Source organism: Prionailurus viverrinus, chromosome B1 (genome assembly GCF_022837055.1).
Source record: "Prionailurus viverrinus isolate Anna chromosome B1, UM_Priviv_1.0, whole genome shotgun sequence".
In the NCBI taxonomy this organism is placed as follows: Eukaryota; Metazoa; Chordata; class Mammalia; order Carnivora; family Felidae; genus Prionailurus; species Prionailurus viverrinus.
Genome location: NC_062564.1, coordinates 192627751 through 192648432, shown reverse-complemented (window position 1 = coordinate 192648432; position 20682 = coordinate 192627751). Strand labels below are relative to the sequence as shown.

General features: G+C 35.6%; 1 protein-coding gene across 11 annotated transcripts in view; it reads right to left on the bottom strand.

Moving 5' to 3' along the window:
- The window catches only part of LCORL (ligand dependent nuclear receptor corepressor like), a 166763-nt gene that overhangs the window by 56961 nt on the left and 89120 nt on the right, over positions 1-20682 (bottom strand). For 10 of the 11 annotated variants that reach the window (XM_047855645.1, XM_047855641.1, XM_047855635.1 and 7 more), the window contains one exon: positions 1363-1614. In XM_047855645.1, coding sequence (XP_047711601.1) covers positions 1363-1614 — 252 coding nt within the window. Of the gene's footprint in view, positions 1-1362; positions 1615-20682 lie in introns of those variants that run through there. The other variant, XM_047855647.1, reaches the window with a different exon arrangement.

The window sequence follows — 20682 nt, the reverse complement described above, 5'->3', positions numbered from 1 at the left end:
AAGACTATCTTTTTAAACATTGACTAGGTACTCTTCTTTAGAACTCCAAAACACACTGCCTTCTGTGATCAAACTTAATGCTGATATTTTCCTGTCTTCAAGGATTGACAACACGATTCCTAACTTGTGTTAACAAAAGATACTTGTTCTCTCTTTTCCAGGCAAACGCTTATTTGGCATCTGCCACAAGCATTTAAAAGGCCCTTCCTTCCTTTCCTCTGTGAATCATCATTCTTCCTTCAATTAAGTATTAGATAAGTCCAACATACCTTTCATCATTCAGGACTCCTATGAAAAATGTATCTCTATATAGTTAACTGTGTGATTATATCTATCACATATATTAACTTTTCTCTTTCCCAGTTACATTATAACTGAGGAAAAATCAATTTATTTTTATTTTTCACTTAAGTATAAAAAACTGAACAGCAAGTGCTTAATGAATATTCTCAGCTGTACATTTTAAAAATATGTTTTTATGGGATGCCTGGGTGGCTCAGTTGGTTAAGCATCCGACTCTTGGTTTCAGCTCAGGTCATGATCTCATAGTCGTGAGTTCAAGCCTCGCATTGGGCTCTGCTCTGACAGTGCAGAGCCTGCTTGGGATTCTCTCTTCTCTTCTCTTCTCTTCTCTTCTCTTCTCTTCTCTTCTCTCTCTCTCTCTCTCTTTCTCTCTCTCCCTCCCTCCCTCTCCCTCTCTTTCTTAGCACTCTCTCTGTCTCTCTCTCCCTCCCTCCCTCCCTCTCCCTCTTTCTCTCTCTCTGACCCTCCCCTGCTCACTTGCTCTCTCAAAAAAAATAAAATAAAAAAAAATTTTTTTTTTTTTATTTTTTTTTTTAAAAATTTTTTTTTCAACGTTTATTTATTTTTTTGGGACAGAGAGAGACAGAGCATGAACGGGGGAGGGGCAGAGAGAGAGGGAGACACAGAATTGGAAACAGGCTCCAGGCTCTGAGCCATCAGCCCAGAGCCTGACGCGGGGCTCGAACTCACAGACCGCGAGATCGTGACCTGGCTGAAGTCGGACGCTTAACCGACTGCGCCACCCAGGCGCCCCTAAAAAAAAATTTTTTAATTAAATAAAGAATACAAATGATTCTCTTACCATATACTTTATTATGAAAAGAGACAGAGCAACTCAAATTTCCTCTCATATAATAAAGTCAAATGCAATATAAAATTCAGCACTTCTCTCTAGTTCATATCACATAGGCCAATTACACATAATATTACTTCTAAAATATATTTATTTATGAATATAAGGTTTATATATATTAAATAATACTAAAACAAAGCATTATGTTTTACACACACACACACACACACACACACACACACACACACACACACACACAGTCTTACCTTGCTGAGTGTTTTGTTCTTGCATTCGATTCACAGTGAGGTCTAAGGGGCCTTCCTGCTCTTCCTGAAGGGAGTTTTCTGCTTGATTCATTTGGATACTTTTACATATTAGACTTGGTCCAATTGAACCATTTCTATTTTCTTGAATTTTACCGCTTTTTGAAATATACTCAATTGCAAACTGACGTATCATCTTTTTCATTAATTCCTGAGCAACTAAGGGAATGTTAGGATCACAGTTCTGAGGAAGATCTAGGGAAGAAATAAATATGATAAGCATTAAAAAAGAGAAATGCAAAATACCAACACTTAAATTTATTTTTATTAAAAATTAATGGTTTCAGAAGTCTTTTAGTTCAGTCCACAATGGCTAATGGTTTCTAGGACTTAGCAACAGAAACCTTGTAGATTTAATTAGTATTACATCAACCCAAAACTTGGCATATTTAATCATTTCTTAAAAACAAACACTTTTGGTTCCACACTAAAATACAGACAAAGGATTAGAGAAGCAAAACAGCTTATTTTCAGTTTTAATTCAAAGGTATTCTACTAGATATTAAAACACAATGTGAACATAAATTGTAACTAGGCAATTTCTAACTTAATATACAAAGTGCATGTATTAACTATTAAAAAAACATCTAAATTCTTATAACTATTATCATTAAAATTTTCAATTCTATCAAATGTGTATTCTATATAGAATCCTATATAGAATAACCTGAAGGTCATCAAAAATTTTTCTTTCCTCAACTTACACTGAGAAATTCCAATCATAAAGAAAAGATAAAGAACTCTACAGTGACACAGGCAGCTTCTACCAAGATTCAAGAATTGTTAGTATTCGACCATAGTTAGTTTTTAAACTTTTTTGTTTGTTTGCAGAACCACTGAAAGCAAATTGTAGAATTATGACGTTTCACTCCTAAATATTTCAGCATGTATCTATTAAGACTCTCCTATAAAAACGGCAATACCATTATTGAGGGTCTTAATCAATTCTTGACCTCAAAACATGTTGATCTGCTATAACTATAATGAAGGTCAGCAATGATATACAATTCTGGTTGAACTTGTACAAGAGGTAAAACAACTGAATGATTTATATAAGAGGTGTGGAATAAGGACAGACTACTTAAACACAGTATAGTGATAAGGAGTTTTGGTATTGTGCTTCTGGCCTCCAATCCTTTTATTTATTCTGCTCCTTCAGAGGTAGACCTATTGGTAAATTGGAAAGGATTAACTATGCAGATGTGATTAGGCTGCATACTTCTTCCTCTTAGAATTGAACCTTGAGATACTAAGCCTTTGCTCCTTAAATACCTTAACTCTTACCCAGGCAGATTAGTGTTATTTGAATAGGCATGCCTTGATCCAGGGCTGTCTGAGACTGAAGGATTAAGTCTCTTTAGTTTTGGGGTTCAGTATTAGCTGAAGCACATGTCTAAGAGATTTGAAGACAAGTTCCCCAAAACATCTGTTATAGATCCATGACTCTAAAATACAAGGGTAGGGGGGGCGGCAGTTTGCCTGGGTGGCTCAGCTGGTTGAGTGTCTGACTCTTGATTTTGGTTCAGATCATGATCCAAGGGTCGTGGGATTGAACCCTGCATCAGGCCCCATGCTGAGTGTGGAGACTGCTTAGGATTCTCTCTCTCTCTCTCTCTCTCTCTCTCTCTCTCTCTCTCATTCTCTCTCTCTCTCTCTCTCTCCACCCCCCAACAAGCTCTCTCACCAGCTTGTGTATGCTCTCTCTCTCTAAAATAAAAAATATAGATAAAAAAAATTTTTAAGTGCGAAATGGTTTGAAAACATGTACTATTTGGAGGTGAGGAGAAGCAACAAACTGTCTCTACCATGACCACTACCAAATCTGATAGCAAAATGTGATCTAGGCTGAAATGAATCTATTTATAATCCCACATAAGTATCCATATATTTGATCACAGGGTACTGTTTTGGACCTGCTGGAGATGTTACATAATAAACATCCTGGTTATATTACCTCTTTCAAAACAAAAAAATTAAATTCTCAAAAAAATATCTGAGAGAAGGAACTGTGGATCTATAAAAAAATAACATTTTAGCCTTCACATTTATTCATTTAGAACCCAATAGGGAAGAGAGGCACTACTGTTTTTAGGTACTAGGGGGGAAAAAGGCGTAGCTATAGGTTGCAATCTTAGCCATGTTTATGAGCTCAGGGTAATCACATACTCCTCTATGTTTTAGTTTCTCTGTTCATAAAAATGGAAATGATAACAGAATCTTAGAAATCATAATAGAGCATGCTCACAGGATATTTTAAAGTTACACAGGATTGGAGATAAAATACTGAATTCCTGTACTTGGCACATTTTAACAGTCTAGTAAACATTAGCTATTAAGATGCAGACTGAGCAGTTGTATTTTATTTAAGTCACAAACTGCCAAATAAGTAAAAATATTAACTAGGTTAGCATAAAATTATTAACTAATAGAAAAAGAGAAAGGACCTAATTTCTAAGTACATGTAAATACTTTTTGGTCCAGAATAGGCAATATTAGCACATGTACCTTAAATGACGTGATTCACTAAAACAAGAAATTTTCATGTTGTATACATAGGGATTCCCACTATGTATCATTTCTTGATTATTACCTACAGGAATTGTTGAAGGGTTCTGTGAACATTCTTTTCCATCTTTTTTCAAGCCTAATTTTGCTTTGTAATATGTGAGAAAAGAAGATACTGGATTTACTTCTAGGTATTTTGTTTAACTATCCTACAATTTATTGAATAATGTCAACTTATAAATTCAAAATAATTAAATTTACCAAAAAAAGAACAGAAACGTATCTGGATTCATGTCATCTCCCTAGGGCTACAACTTCAGGGTTGAGTTTATAGCTAAGTTTAAGGCAGAATACATAATGCTGCCTATTCTTTTCATGTACTCAGTTTTGGCCCTTTGTATTGGGGAATACGTGTATGTTTAATTAATTAAAAAAGAGAAAGACAAAGAGACCAAGAAAATGCTGCTGATTAGTCACTGAGCCTTTTAGATTATGTGCACAAGCAAATGAGTTAACTAGAGATACAGACCAGGAATCATAATGTTTTTAAAGGCCAGGCAAGTAATATTTGGCTAGAAGAGAGAATGCTGCCACATGGGAATAGTGTCTATTGCCCCAAGAAGACAAAAACAACTTTTTTCCTGTCTCCTCATTTTTCAAATTTAACTAATTCAAAGTTTAACAAGCTCTTTGTAATAGCCAGTTTCAAGATGCTTCCTCAATGATTCCAACTCCTGGTTTCATTCTGTTGTGTACTCTCTTCCATGTTACATCAGCTGTGGTATGGGTGATCAAGAGCATACTAAAGAAGCATGTCACTTCCAAGATTAAGTTATAAAAGAATAAAGTATCAAGTAACTCTTGAATGTTAGTGTTTCCTGTCCTCCCATACCCTCACTCCCCATCCCCTATTCTGTCCTTCAATCTCTCTTATTACTCACTCCAGAGGAGACCATACTGTTAGAAGCTCTATAGAGAGACTCACATGGAGAGGAACTGGTCTCCTGCAAACAACCAATGAATGAACTTGGAAGAAGATACTCTAGATCAATCAAATCCCAGATGACTATAACCCTAGCTGACCCTTTGATTGCAGCCAAGTGAGAAACCACACTGGAAACATCCAGCTATGCTGCTCTGAGGGTGCCAGCTCAGAGAAAATGTGAGATAATAAATGTTTGCTATTTTAAACTGCCAAATTTTGGGGATAAATGGCAAAAATAAATAAAACAAATTTTGGTACGTGTTAGTTGAGATACTGCTGTAAGAAAAATGCATGTTTGGCTTTAGAACCAGGCAGTGGGCTTTGGGGAGAACTAACATTGTAAATTGAACAGTATGGAAGAAGTTGCTAATAGGAGCTTCATGGTCTTTGATAAGGTGTGTACAGTGAGGATTTGTAGGACAATGATGTAAATGCTATTGGAAAGTAGAGGAAAGAATATACTTATTTTGTAGTGGCAAAAAGTTCTATAACACTATTGTTTACAGTAACCTGGAGAGTAGAAAATGTAAGCAATAAATTAGGTGATCTATCTAGGGAAATTCCTGAGGAAAGTGTTGAGATGCCCTCTGGTCTCTTGCTAATTATATAAAATGTAAGAGGAGAGCTATACTAAAGGGAGTATTGTTAAACAAAAAGAAACCAGGTCTTGATTATTTTGAAATTTTTCAGTGTGTGTGTGTGTGTGTGTGTGTGTGTGTGTGTGTGTGTATTGTGTGTGTGTGTAAACACACAATACATACATACATACATACATACATACATACATACAGCAAATGAGGCTAAAATGAAAAAAGGTTGAGCAAAGACCAAATCGGGGGAATAGCCAGGAACACGGCTTCAAAAGGGTGGTTTTTCTCCCGATTTGACTTTCTTTAAACAAAAGAACTCTGGAATTAACCAAATCTTTGCAGGAAGTGTCTATTCAAGAATATTAGCTAGATCTTCGTAAGAATAGTAAGAATGTTTTCAGTTGCTCTATTCCTACTCTCCCTTCCTACTTCTGAGGTAGCCTGTTCCCAGGCAAAGACAATGTTATGGTTCTAGATATTTAAAGCGATCCCTGTCCAACCATAAGCTGACCACTAAGCTAACCAAGCAGAGATGTTACAGCCACACAATACAAAGAATACTGACTTTAATGACTTCATAGAATAGATCAGAAAAGTTATTAAACAAACAAACAACAACATATAGCAACAACGAACTCTGAGGTGGAGAATAATCTGATTTCTACCAGTGCCAAACTGTAGTATTTAAAATATCCAGTTTTTTAAACAAAACATTATAAGAAATGCAAAAAAACAAATAAAAAACAAAACAAACAAACAAACAAAACAAGGAAATATGGCCCATACACACAGGAAGAAAACAGCCAACAGAAAATGTCTCTGAGGAAGCCCAGATGTTGAAATTACTGGACAAAAACTTAAAATCAGACATTTTCAATATATTAAAAAAACTAAAGGAAACCATGTATAAAGGAATAAAGGAAAGTATCAGGAGGATATCTCAGCAAATAAAAACAAAGTATTTAAAAAGAACCAACTAGAAATTATTGAAAAGTACACTAATTAAAATGCAAAATTCGGGGTGCCTGGGTGGCTCAGTCAGTTAAACATCTGACTTCGGCTCAGTTCATGATCTCACAGTTTGTGAGTTTGAGCTTTGCATCAGGCTTGATGCTGTCAGCACAGAGCCCGCTTTGGATCTTCTGTTTCCCTCTCTCTCTCTGTCCCTCCCCCACTTGCACTCTTTCTCTCTCAAAAAGAAATAAAACATTGAAAAAATAAAATAAAATAAAATGCAAAATTCACTAGGTTGGATACAACAACAGATCTGAACTGTCAGAAAAAAGAATCAATGAATTTGAAGATAGGCTCATTGATATTACCCATTCTGAGGAGAGAGAGAAAGCCCATTGATATTAGCCATTCTGAGAGAGAGAAAAGAAGGTAGGAAGAGTGGGAAGGAAGCAAAGAAGGAAAAAAGGAACGATGGACAGATGGGTGGTAGGTAGGTGAGGGGAGGGGGAGGGTAAAGGAGGGAAGGAGGAAGGAAAAAAAGAAAGAAAAATAAGTAAGAGTCTCAGAGACCTATGGAATACTATCAAATATACCAACATTACAAATGGTAGTCCTAGAAGGAGAGGAGAGAAAGAGGCACAAAGAATAGTGGAAGAAATGATGGCTAACAATGTCTCAGATTTGATGAAAAACCGTATCTATATATCCAAGAAGCTCAACAAACACCAAGTAGGGTAAACTCAAAGAAAGCTACATTTAAAAGCAACTTAATCAAGTGGTCAGAAACCAAAGAGCAAGTCCTGAAAGTACCAAGGAAAAAAACCTCAATTCATCACATACAAGATCCTCAATGAGATTAAGTGCCAATATCACACCAGAAATGATGAAGGCCAGAAGGCAGTGAGATGACCTACTCAAGGAACTGAAAGAAAAGACTGTCAACTAAGAATTCCATATTCTGCAAAAGTATCCTTTAGAGACACAGGAGAAATTTAGACATTCTCAGATAAACAAAAACAGAAAACTTGCTGCAAGCAGACCTGACCTAATAAAAGGACACTGGACAGTAACTCAAATCCCCACAAAGAAATAATAAGCATCACTGCAGTAACTATATAGGTAAAAATACAGCATAAATATATTTTTTGCTTCTAACTGTTTTTCCTATCTAATTTAGAATGTAACTGCTAAAGCAATCATTGCAAATATCTCTCAGTGGACAATGTATGAAGATGTAACATGGAGAACAAAAGCAGCACAGAGAAGGGGAAATGAAATGGAGACATACAGGATATTTTTTATATACTACTGAAATTAAATTGGTATTAATCTGAACTAGACTATTGTCTATTAGGATGCTAACTGTAATCCTCAGACAACCATTAAGAAAATACCTGAAAAAATATAGTAAAATACACAACAAAGGAATATCTATTGAACACAAAAGAAAGTAATAATGGAAACAGAGAAAACATAAAGAAATAAGACAGATTGAAAACAAATAGCAAATGCTAGATGTAAATCCTACCTCATCAGTAATTACTTTAAAGGTAAATGGAGGGGAGCCTGGGTGGCGCAGTCGGTTAAGCGTCCGACTTCAGCCAGGTCACGATCTCGCGGTCCGTGGGTTCGAGCCCCGCGTCGGGCTCTGGGCTGATGGCTCAGAGCCTGGAGCCTCTTTCCAATTCTGTGTCTCCCTCTCTCTCTGCCCCTCCCCCGTTCATGCTCTGTCTCTCTCTGTCCCAAAAATAAATAAAAAACGTTGAAAAAAAATTTAAAAAAAAATAAAGGTAAATGGAAAAGCAGAGATTGGCAAAATGTATTAAAAAGAATAACCCAACTATATGTAGTCAAAACAGACTATTTTTTTTTTTAACGTTTATTTATTTTGGGGACAGAGAGAGACAGAGCATGAAAGGGGGAGGGGCAGAGAGAGAGGGAGACACAGAATCGGAAACAGGCTCCAGGCTCTGAGCCATCAGCCCAGAGCCCGACGCGGGGCTCGAACTCACGGACCGCGAGATCATGACCTGGCTGAAGTCAGATGCTTAACCGACTGCGCCACCCAGGCGCCCCCAGACTATTTTTTTTAAGAGAGCAAGTGAGCAGGGGAGAGGGGCAGGGAGAGAGAGAGAGAAATAGAGAATCTTAAGCAGCCTTCATGCTCAGTGTGGATCCCAAGGTGGGGCTCGATTCCACGACCCTGGGATCATGACCCCAGCCAAAATCAAGAGTTGGACACTCAAATAACTGAGCCACCCAGGTGCTCCAAAAGAGAGACTTTAAATTCAAAGATGGAAAAATTCTGAAAGAAACAGGATGGGGGGAAAAATCCCATTATGCAAACAGCAACCAAATGAAAACTGGTGTGGTTCTACTGATACCAGGCAAAATCTATTCTATGACAAATATTGTCCATAAAAATGGAGGTCACTTTATAATGATAAAGGTTCAATCTATTGAGAAGTTATAATAATTATAAACATATATGTACCTAACAATAGAGACCAAAAATACATGAAGACATAACAATTAAAGGGAGACATAAAATATTCAATACTAACAGTTGGAAACTTCAATAAAACACTTTTAATAATGGATAGAAAAACCAGAAAATAGATCAACTAATAGAAGACTTCAACAACACTATAAATCAACTAGATCTAACAAACATATATGGAGCACTCCATTCCCAAAACAGCAGAATATATATTTGTGTCAAGTGCAGGTAGAAATTCTCCAAGATAGACCATACATTAGGCCACAAAACAAAAAGATTAAAAACTTAAAAAGTCTGTTCTCCAACATCAAAGAAATGAAAAAGAAACAAGTAACAAAAGGAAATTTGGGAAATTCACAAATATGAAAATTTAAAAAAACATATTCCTAAACACCAAATGAGTAAAATATTGGGTCACAAAAGATATTAGAATATACTGAAATTTGAATGAAAAGGAAAATACAACATACCAAACGGTATGAGATGCAGCTAAAGCAGTGCTTGGAGGGCAATTTATAGCTGTAAAAAAACATATTTTTAAAGAAATTCATACCAAAAACCCATTAGCCTAACCTGTCTTGAGAGTAAATGAATTGAAAACTAAACTTCAAAGCAAACAAAAAGAAGGAAATAAATAAAAGGTCAGAGCAGAAAAACAAAGAACAGAAAAACAACAGAGAAGATCACTGAAACCAAAGGTTGGTTCTTTGAAAAGATCAACAAATTTATAAACCTGTCGCTAGACTGACCAAGAAAAAAAAAAAAAGAGAAGATTTAAGTTGTTAAAATCAGGAATAAAGGAAGAGACATCACCATTAACCTTAAAGAAACGTAAAAGAGAATCAGAAAATACCATTAAAAATCATACATCAACAAAGTAGATATCCTAAACTAATATAACACTATGTTAGTTACACAGTATTAAAAGTAATTTTTAAAAAAAGAAAAAAAAACCTAGATATCCTAGACAAAATGGCTAATTTCCTATAAAGGCACACACTGCCAAACTGACTCAAAGATGTAATAGAAAATCTAAATAGATCTGCAATAAATAAAAAAAAACATTGAATAATTTAAAAACTTGCCACAAAGAATAGTCCAGGGACAGATAGATTTACTGGTGAATTCTATTAGACATTAAAAAAAAAAAATTAACACAAATGCTTCACAAATTTTAAAAAAGGGAAGAGGAAGGAACACTTCCCAACTCATTCTGTGACAGCAACATTAGCCTAATATCAAACTAGACAAGGATATCACAAGAAAACTACCAAGCAAAATAAAAACTATCCATTATGAAGAGATACAAAAATCCTAAATGAAATACTAGCAAACAGAATCCAGCAATACATAAAAAAGAACTATATACCAAGAATTTATCCCAAGAATGCAAGGTCAATTCAACATATAAAAACCAGTTAGTCACTGTAATATAACATTAATAAAGGACAAAAGCCAAATAATCTCCATAGATGTAGAAAAGCACTTGACAAAATCCAGTAACCATTCATATACAAAACACTAAACAAGCTAGGAACAGAAGAAAACTACCTCAACTTAAGAAAGGGCACCTATGAAAAATCACAGGTAACATCATATTTAATGGTGAAAGATCAAAAGCTTTCCCTCTAAGATCAGGAACAAGACACAAGACAAGGATATATATTTTCACCACTTTTATTCATATACTACTCACTATTCACTTTCATATACTAGAGGTTCCAACCAAGGCAATTAGGTAAGAAAAATAAATAAAAGACATTTAGATTGGAAAGGTAGAAGTAAAACTCTGTACATAACAATCTTTTTTAAAAATGTTATTTTAATTCCACTATAGTTAACATACAGTGTTATATTAGTTTCAGGTATGCAACAAAGTGATTCATAATAAAATCTTATATAGATAAATTTCTAAGGAATCCACACACACACAATTTTAGAGATAATAATTAAGTTCAGCAAGACAACAAGAAATCATATAAATAAACAAAAATTAATTTTACTCCTATACGATGGCATTAAACATTTCCAAAATGAAATAAGTAAGAAAGTGATTCCATTTACAACAGGAACAAAGAATAAAATACTCAGAGGAGTAAGTTAACAAAGAAGTGGAAGTTTTGTATGCTAAAAATGATGAAAACTCACTTTTATTTTTTTTCTTTTTTAAAGTCTTTTTTTATTTTTATTTTTATTTTTTTAATATATGAAATTTATTGTCAAAAAAAAAAAGGAACTGAGAACAAACTGAGGGTTGATGGGGGGTGGGAGGGAGGGGAGGGTGGGTGATGGGCATTGAGGAAGGTACCTGCTGGCATGAGCACTGGATGTTGTATGGAAACCAATTTGACAATAAATTTCATATTAAAAAAAATTAAACACTAAAAAAAGAAATAAACATTAAAAAATAAAATAAATAAAAACAAAACAAAAAAAAAAGATGAAACTCAAAGACAGCCCAAGTAAATAGAAATAAATCCTATGTTCATGACTGGAAGATGTAATATTGTTAATATGGTAACACCCCACAAAGAGATTCAATACAATCTCTACCAAAATCCCAGATGGCATTTTTGCAGAAATTGGCAGGTTGATCTAAAATGCATAAGGAAATGCAAGGAATCCAGAATAGCCAAAACATCTTGAAAAAAAAGAACTAAATTGAAAGATTAGCACTTCATGATTTTGAAAACTACTATAAAGTGCAATAATCAAGACAAGGTATTACTAGTATAAGGTTAGACATATAGATGAATGGAGTAGAACTGAGCCCCAAAATAAACTCTTACATCTACAGTCAATTTATTTTTGATAAGAGTATCAAGACAATTCAATGGGGGAAAGAAGTCTTTTAAACAAACGGTACTGGGACAACTGGATATTTACATACAAAATGAACTTTGATCTCTACCTCATACCCTTTATAATAATTAACTGAAAATGGATCAAAGACCTAAATAGGGGAGATAGAACCTTAAAAATCTTAGAAGAAAATATGTGTAAAACTTCAAAACCTTGGATTAAGGCACCGATTCCTTACGCATGACACCAAAAGCATAAGCAACAAAAGAAAAAAATAGATACACTAGACTTGATCAATATTAAAAACTTTTGTGCTTCAAAGGACACTACCTTTGTGAAGTGAAAGGACAGTCCACTCAATGGGCGTAAATATTTATAAATCATGTCTGATAAGAATCCAGTGTCCACAGCATATAAAGAACTCCTACAAATCAGCAATAAAAAAAAAAACGCCCAAATAAAAAATGGCAAATGATCTGAGTAGATAGTTCTCCAAAGAAGATATTACTAATGGCCAATAAGTACATGAAAAAGATGCTTAACATCATTTCTCATGAGGGAAAAAAATGCAAGTCAAAACCACAATGAGATATCATTTCACACCCAAAAGGATAAAGTGCTCATGAGGATATTAAGAAATCTGAACCCTCAAACACTGCTGGTGAGACTGCAAAATAGTGTAGCCATTTCAGAAAACACACTGGCAGTTCTTCAAAAATGTAAACAAATAATTACCATTATGATCCAGCAAATTCCACTTCAAGGTATATACCCAAGGAAACTGAAAACATATATCTAACCAAAAACAAGTGTATGAATGTTCATGGTAGCATTATTTGTAATAGCCAAGAAGTGGAAACAACCCAAATGAACATCAACTGGTGAATGCACGTATATAAGGATGAACCTTGAAAACATTATGCTAAATGAAGGCTGTACATGGTATGATTCTATTCATATGAAATGTCTAAAACAGACCAATCTATTGAGACAGAGAGTAAGTTTAGTGGTTGCCAGAGCCTGAGGGAGGGTAGGAAAAGGATGAGAGAGTGTTAATCTATTAAGGGGTTTAGGATGATAAAATGTTCAGGAATCAGATAGCAGTGATGGTTGCAAAACTCAGTGAATGAGTACACTAAAACCCACTAAATGGTATACTTTTAAAATAGTTAATTTTATAATATGTGGATTATATCTCAATTAAAAAAAAAACAGAAAGGAATAACTCAGAAAGTGGAACATGACAGATCCAAGTCATAAAGAATCATTCTTAGGCCTTAAGATCAAAACAAGTTAAGTTCCAACTTTTACCCAGCTGGATTTCAGAATTGCTATGAATAATGACCTCCATGTGTACCCCATTTCCCCAATTCTGAAGAGTGTTTACAACAGTTATCCTATGCCTGTCCCACCACTGTTTGTTGGGTGTGTGTGGGCAGGTAACTTGCCTTTTTACTTAAAAAAAAAAACACAAAAAAAACCCCACCTTTTTAAAAAATTGTTTATTCATTTTTTGGAGAGAGAGAGAGCACGAGTGGGTGGAGGGGCAGAGAGAGAGAGAGAGAGAGACACAAAGAATCTGAAGTAGGCTCCAGGCTCTGAGCTGCCAGCACAAAGCCCAACTCGGGGATCAAAACCATGAACCTCAAGATGACCTGAGCCAAAGTCGGTCGCTTAACCAACTGAGCCACCCAGGTGCCCCTTAAAGGTCTATAGAACAAGAGGAACTACATTTGAAGCACTGTACTTAAAGAGCTATACCCAAAGAACCCTGTTTGCACCTGGAACTAAATCAGATCACGAGATAATATGGTAGTAACGGTAAGATTTGTGGAGGTCTTGGGCAAAGATGAGTATATTTTGCAAATAGAGAGAGATGTGAATCACTGGTGACCTAAAGATTTTAACTTCCTTGTATTCACACCTTTGTTTAGTATTCTCTCACACTGATAGGTAGCATTATTTACCTAAGAGGAATAGCTGCTCTTGAAAGCAATCTAAGAATATTGATTGTGTTGTCTCAATTATGAGATCATGAATGTGGAAAATATGTCACTAATCCAAAAAAAATTTTTAAAGGCCAGGATGGTGGCATTTTTGTATGCTTTCCCCATCTCCATTTCCCTTCTCTTCATTTTGATAGCTATATTAACAACAGTTAACACCGATTTAGCACTTATAGAACTCTGACATATATTGATATCATTTAATGACAAGTATCATATCAGTGCAAATAATGATATAGTTAAAAGGGAAGCAAAGTCCTATGGAATCATTTATGGCACACAGTTTTTCCCCTTGCCTTTTATTTTTTCCCAATTTTTTCTTCTAAACATTTCAATCTACAGAAAAGTTACAATGTACTTTCACAAAATTTTACCTCTATAAATTCAACTGTTGACATTTTTTTATCATTTGATTTACATATGCACAGGTTATTTAGGGGAGAAGCATTTGAAGATATTATCAATACTTAATATGAAATACTTGAGTAATAAAGAACACTATGATACATAACTATAATGCCTTATCCCTTTCAAGAAATTTAACAAAGTGTAATGCCCTCAGCTTTCCAAATTATGTCCTTTATAGCCTTTTTCTTCCTGATTTCAGTATGCAATCAAGAACCTCATGTTCTAGGGGAGGCTGGGTGGCTTGGTCCGTTGAGCATCCGACTCCTGCTTGGAATTCTCTCTCTCCCTCTCTTTCTACCCCTTCTCTACTCACACATGCACTCGCTGGTTCTCAGTAAATAAATAAATAAATAAATAAATAAATAAATAAGACTTAAAAAAAGAACTACATGTTCTATTTGACTATCATGTGTCCCCAGTCTTTTCTCCTGCCTTGTTGTTGTTGTTGTTGTTACTTTCATGCCATTTAGTTTATAACACGTTCCACAATCTGGGTTACATTCCTCACAATTTAGATTCAGATTAATCTTTTTTTTTTTTTTTTACAGGAATAATATCATAGGTGATATTCCTGCTTGGTGTATTTTATCATTTGGTCCCCATATCAGTGATGTCATTGATGTCTTGCTTGGTGATATCCAACAAATCTCTCCATTGTGAAGTTACCTTTTCTCCTTTGTAATTAGCAATCTGTGGAGTAATACTTTAATGTGACTATTCTGTTTCCCAACATTCTATATTCAATTGTTTTAGCATCAATTGATGATTCCTGCCAGAATCAATTGTTACACTAAGTGATTGCAAAATGATAATTTTGTAATTCCGTTATTCATTCTTTTATGTAACATTATTTTTAAAAAGTGTCTTCTCTTCTGTGACCCTTATCTTTTGTTTTGTTTGTTTTTACCACTATGGACTCATGGATTGTTTCCTGTTCTCCAATGTTATCATCCATGCCCTCACTATTCATTTTAATGTACAACCTCTTCCAAATTTAGCCAAAGGAAAACCCTTCAAGTTGGTCCTGTATCCTTTTGATGTATCACTTATTTGTGGGGACTTGGTGTTTGGCATAAAAGAAGATACTCCATGTCCACTTTCTACTTTTCCTGTCTCTGACTTAGAATCAACCAATATTACAAATATACTAATTTTTCCTTTTTGTGGTAGAGAGTGCTATTTAGACATCAAGGTCTGGATGTTAAGTGTGGTCACTGCTACTTGTGGTGTCACTGCTTCTAGAATCTTACAGTAGGCAAAGCTAGTAAGTACTATACATATATGGATTATATATTTGAATCACGAATTCTCAGATACCTCTAATAACACAGGACTGTTCTTTTTCTTCCCTCATTTAGTATTTCTATTCCTTTCTCTGACAGTAAAAACTCTCAGAATTACTATACCAATACCACCACTGAAAAATGTTTATCCTTAAAATATGTCCCACTGAGATTACAGTCAGACTACTAGGTTAATTATTTGAATTAATGTTTTTCCTCTGTTCTATATTATCAATATGGTATACAGTTAGGTGTATTTGCTTTTTTTGTAGTAGTTGGTACTCAATCACAGGGTTCCCTCCCCCATCCTTGCTGATTTTATTTTTTTAATGTAAAAAATTAACATGTTTCAAAAACAAAACTATACAAGATAGGCTTTACTTATTTTCCACCACTCCCAAAGTAACCAATTTCATTCGTTTCTAGTTTATCCTTTTGTTTTTGCATAAAAATAAACAGACTAATGTATTCTTCCCTCTTACTTCTTAAAAGTGAATATATTACATACAATATGTGGTATATTTTTTCTTTTAAAAATATATACCCAGGGAATTAATCTTTTTTTTTTTTTTTTTTGAGAGAGAGAGAGAGGGAAAGCACATGCACAAGTGTAAGCAGGGGAGCATCAGAGGGAGAGGGAGAGAGAATCTCAGGCAGGCTCCGTGCTCAGCACAGAGCCCACCCTGCATGACCCTGAGATCATGACCTGAGGCAAAACCAAGAGTTGGCTCCTCAACAGACTGAGCCACCCAGGTGCCCCTGGGAATTAATCATTCTTATCAGTTCAGGGACGTTCTTCATTCTCTAGCTCTATGTCTATCTAGCCACTATATGTTTCTACCACAGAATAGTCAACATGTGGATGGCATGTAACTGATTTCTAATACGTCACTATTATAAAACACTGAAATGAAGAATTTTGTGCATATTGTCAAACAAGTATGTTCAGGTAAATTCTAAAAAGTGGGATTACTGGATCAAAGGGTAAATTCATATGTAGGTTTTTTGTTTTTTTTTTTTTTTGAGAGACAGAGAGAGAGAGAGAGAGAGCGCGTGCAAATGTGTGTGTGAGCGAGGGAGGGGCAGAGGGAGAGAGTGAGAATCTTAAACAGGCTCCACGTCCAGCACTGAGTCCAATGCATGGCTTGGTCTCATGACTGTGAGGTCATGACCAGAGTCAAAATCAAGAGTCAGATGCTTAAGTGACTGACCCACTCAGGCGCCCACATATGTAGTTTTAATAGATATTGCCTAATACTGTTTGTAGGAAGTGTATCATTTTGTGCTTCCCATGTCAACGGATAAAAGTGATTGTTTCATAGGTTCCCTAACAGAGTGCTATAAGACTTTTGAATTTTGGCCAATCTAATAGAAGAGAAATGGTAACTCACTATTGTTTTAATTTGCAGTTCTATTATATATTCAAGGGCCATTTGAATGTCTTATTTTTCTGTGTGTAATACTCTACTCATGCCTTTTGTCAAATTTCTATTGGGTGTTTGGTCTTTCTTTCCCCCCTCTTAATTTAAAAAACTTACTTATGTAATAGAGAGATTAACTCTTTGTGACACATTTTGCAAATATTTTGTCTTTTTTTTTAATTATTTTTTACTTCATTAAAAAAATTTTTTTAATGTTTATTTGTGTGAGAGAGAGAGTGTGTGAGAAAGAGAAAGAATGCACGAGCAGTGGAGGGGCAGAGAGAGAGGGAAACACAGACTCCAAAGCAACTTCCAGTCTCTGAGCTATCAGCACAGATCCCAATGCAGGGCTTGAACTCATAAACTGTGAGATCATGACCTGAGCTGAAGTTGGACACTTAACTGAGCCACCCAGGCACCCCTGTCTTTGTCTTTCAACTTTGACTATGGAACTTTCTTCCTGGGTAAATTATTTTTTTCTTTCTTAATATAAATGACTCTTAAATGTAGTCAATATTTTATTACATCCGGACTTTAAGTAATATATAGAAAGCCTTTGCCCTTCATCCAGGTTATAATAGAATTAATGGATCCTTTCTTACAGTATAAAATGGTCATTTTATATTTAAATCTCTTATATCTTGTTTTTAGAAAAAGAAAGGGAGTGGGGGAGAGAGGGGGGGAGGGGGGGGAGAGAGAGAGAGAGAGAGAGGATAATAAGCAAGCTTGCACACTCAGCAGAGCCCAATGTGAGGCCTGATCCCATGACCCTGGGATTATGACCTGAGCCAAAATCAAGAATTGGATGCTCAACCAACTGAGCCACCCAGGCATGCCAAAGACACTTTGTTTTAACAACTGCCGCTCAATAGTGTACTGGAGGTTCCAGTTAGAGAAATTAGGCAAAAAAAAAAAAAAAAAAAAAAAAAAGAAAAAGAAAATAGAAAAATAAAAGACATACAAGCTGGGAAGGAAGAGCTGAAACAATGTCTCTTCACAGATGACATGATCCTATACAGAGTAAATCCCAAAGAATTCACACAAAAAAAACTACAAGAGTTAAAAAGTGAATGCAGCAAAGTTGAATACCAAATCAAATAAACACACAAGAAACCCAATTGAGTTTCTATACAAAAATCAATGAACCATCCAAAATGGAAATTTAGAAAACAGTACCATTTACAAAGGATCCAAACACATAAGAATATATTTAACCAAGAAAAACAAAGACTTATACCTGGAAAACTTCAAAACACTTTTGAAAAAAATTAAAGATGACCTGAATAAACAGAAAGACATTAAGTCTGTGAACTGGAAGCCTTAACATTATTAAGATGGCAACACTGGGACACCTGGGTGGCTCAGTTGGTTGGGCGTCCCACTTAGGCTCAGGTCATGATCTCACAGCTTGTGGGTTTGAGCCCCGCTTCGGACTCTGTGCTGACAGCTCAGAGCCTGGAGCCTGCTTCGGATTCTGTGTCTCCCTCTCTCTCTCTGCCCTTCCCCCACTTGTGTGCACTCTCTCAAAAATAATAAACATTTTATTAACATTTATTTATTTTTGAGACAGAGAGAGACAGAGCATGAACAGGGGAGGGGCAGAGAGAGAGAGGGAGACACAGAATCTGAAAACAGGCTCCAGGCTCTGAGCTGTCAGCACAGAGCCCGACGTGGGGCTCGAACTCACGGACCGTGAGATCATGACCTGAGCCAAAGTCGGATGCTTAACCGACCGAGCCACCCAGTCACCCCAAAAATAATAAACATTTAAAAAATTTTTTTTTTAAAAAGATGGCAATACTATCCAGTGCCATCTACATACTCAATGCAATAAAATGTATTCAACTATATACATGAGGTATGGATCTAATTTTATCTTTTTCCAGTTGGTTTTCAAGTTGTCCTAAGACCATTTATTAAACAGTCCATCATTTCCCCCACTATTTGTAAAGACATCTGCATCATATGAACTTCCTTGGGTATTTGGGTCTATTTCTCAAGAAGATTGCTTGTCCATTCAGGTGACAGTACTACAATTTTAATTATACAGGTTTTAGTGCTTGGAAGACACTGCCAGCACTTAAAAAAAAATCTATTCTTGTATATTTATATTCCATATGTTAGCTCCAAGGAAAGATGGGGTGTTGGGAGGGGAAGAGAACTTTCTAAAGGAATCATATGAAATTTATATATTAATTTAGGGAAAACTGAAATTATTTGGGTTTATTCCAAAGCATTTTGTCTTTATTTTTTGCTATTGTAAATGGTATTATATCATCTGATTATATGTATATAAAACCCACTGATTGTTCATTTTATGTATCGTGACACTGTACTGAATTGTTTTACTGTTTGAGTTACTATTATTATTACTCTTGGTTTTCTATTATCATTTGCAAAGAGAACTAGTTGTATTTCTTCTTTACCAATTTGTAGAAATCTAAAGCAGTTCTCTCTTGTCTAATTGTCCAAACCTCTAATACAATGTTAAACACATAGTTGAGACTGAGAACAGTCCTGTCTTGTTCCAATTTAATGGGAATGCTAACACTGTTTCCACACTAAATATTACGCTGTATTTAAACTAGGGTATATACACTGAGATACCACCTCACCAGTCAGAGTGGCTAAAATGAACAAATCAGGAAACAACAGATGCTGGTGATGATGTGGAGAAACGGCAACCCTCTTGCACTGTTGGTGGGAATGCAAACTGGTGCAGCCGTTCTGGAACAGTGTACAGGTTCCTCAAAAAATTAAAAACCGAACTACCCTACGACCCAGCAATGGCACTACTAGGAATTTATCCAAGGGATACAGGAGTGCTGGTTCTCATAGGGGCACATGTATTCCAATATTTATAGCAGCACTTTCAACAATAGCCAAATTATGGAAAGAGCCTAAATGCCCATCAACAGATGAATGGATAAAGAAGATGTGGTTTATATATGCAATGGAATACTACTTGGCAATGAGAAAGAATGAAATCATGCCATTTGCAGCAACATGGATGGAACTGGAAGGTATTATGCTGTATGAAATAAGTCAGTCAGAAAAGGACAGATATGTTTTCACTCTATATGGATCTTGAGAAACTTAACAGAAGACGATGGGGGAAGGGAAGGGGAAAAAAATAGTTACCAACAGAGAGGGAGGGAGGCAAACCATAAGAGACTCTTAATACAGAGAACAAACTGAGGGTGGGTAGGGGGTGGGGGAGAGGGGAAAATGGGTGATGGGCACTGAGGAAGGCACTTGTTGGGATGAGGACTGGGTGTTGTATGTAAGTGATGAACCATGGGAATCTACCCCAAAAATGAAGAGCATACTTTACACACTATATATTAGCCAATTTGGCAACAAATTATATTAAAAAAAATAAAAAATAAATAAAACTAGGGTATATGTGTTTTATTTAAGAAATATGCATCAACTCCTTTTTTATTGATTATTTTTTTTTTTTTTTTTTTTTTTTTATTTATTTTTGGGACAGAGAGAGACAGAGCATGAACGGGGGAGGGGCAGAGAGAGAGGGAGACACAGAATCGGAAACAGGCTCCAGGCTCCGAGCCATCAGCCCAGAGCCCGACGCGGGGCTCGAACTCACGGACGCGAGATCGTGACCTGGCTGAAGTCGGACGCTTAACCGACTGCGCCACCCAGGCGCCCCTATTGATTATTTTTATCATGAACACAGGTTGCATTTTGCCAAAGGTCTTATCAGCATCAGTGGAGATGAACTTTATTTTTTGTTCCTTCTTAGATTAATAGGTTATTTATATTAATAGATTTCCTAAAATGGAACCATT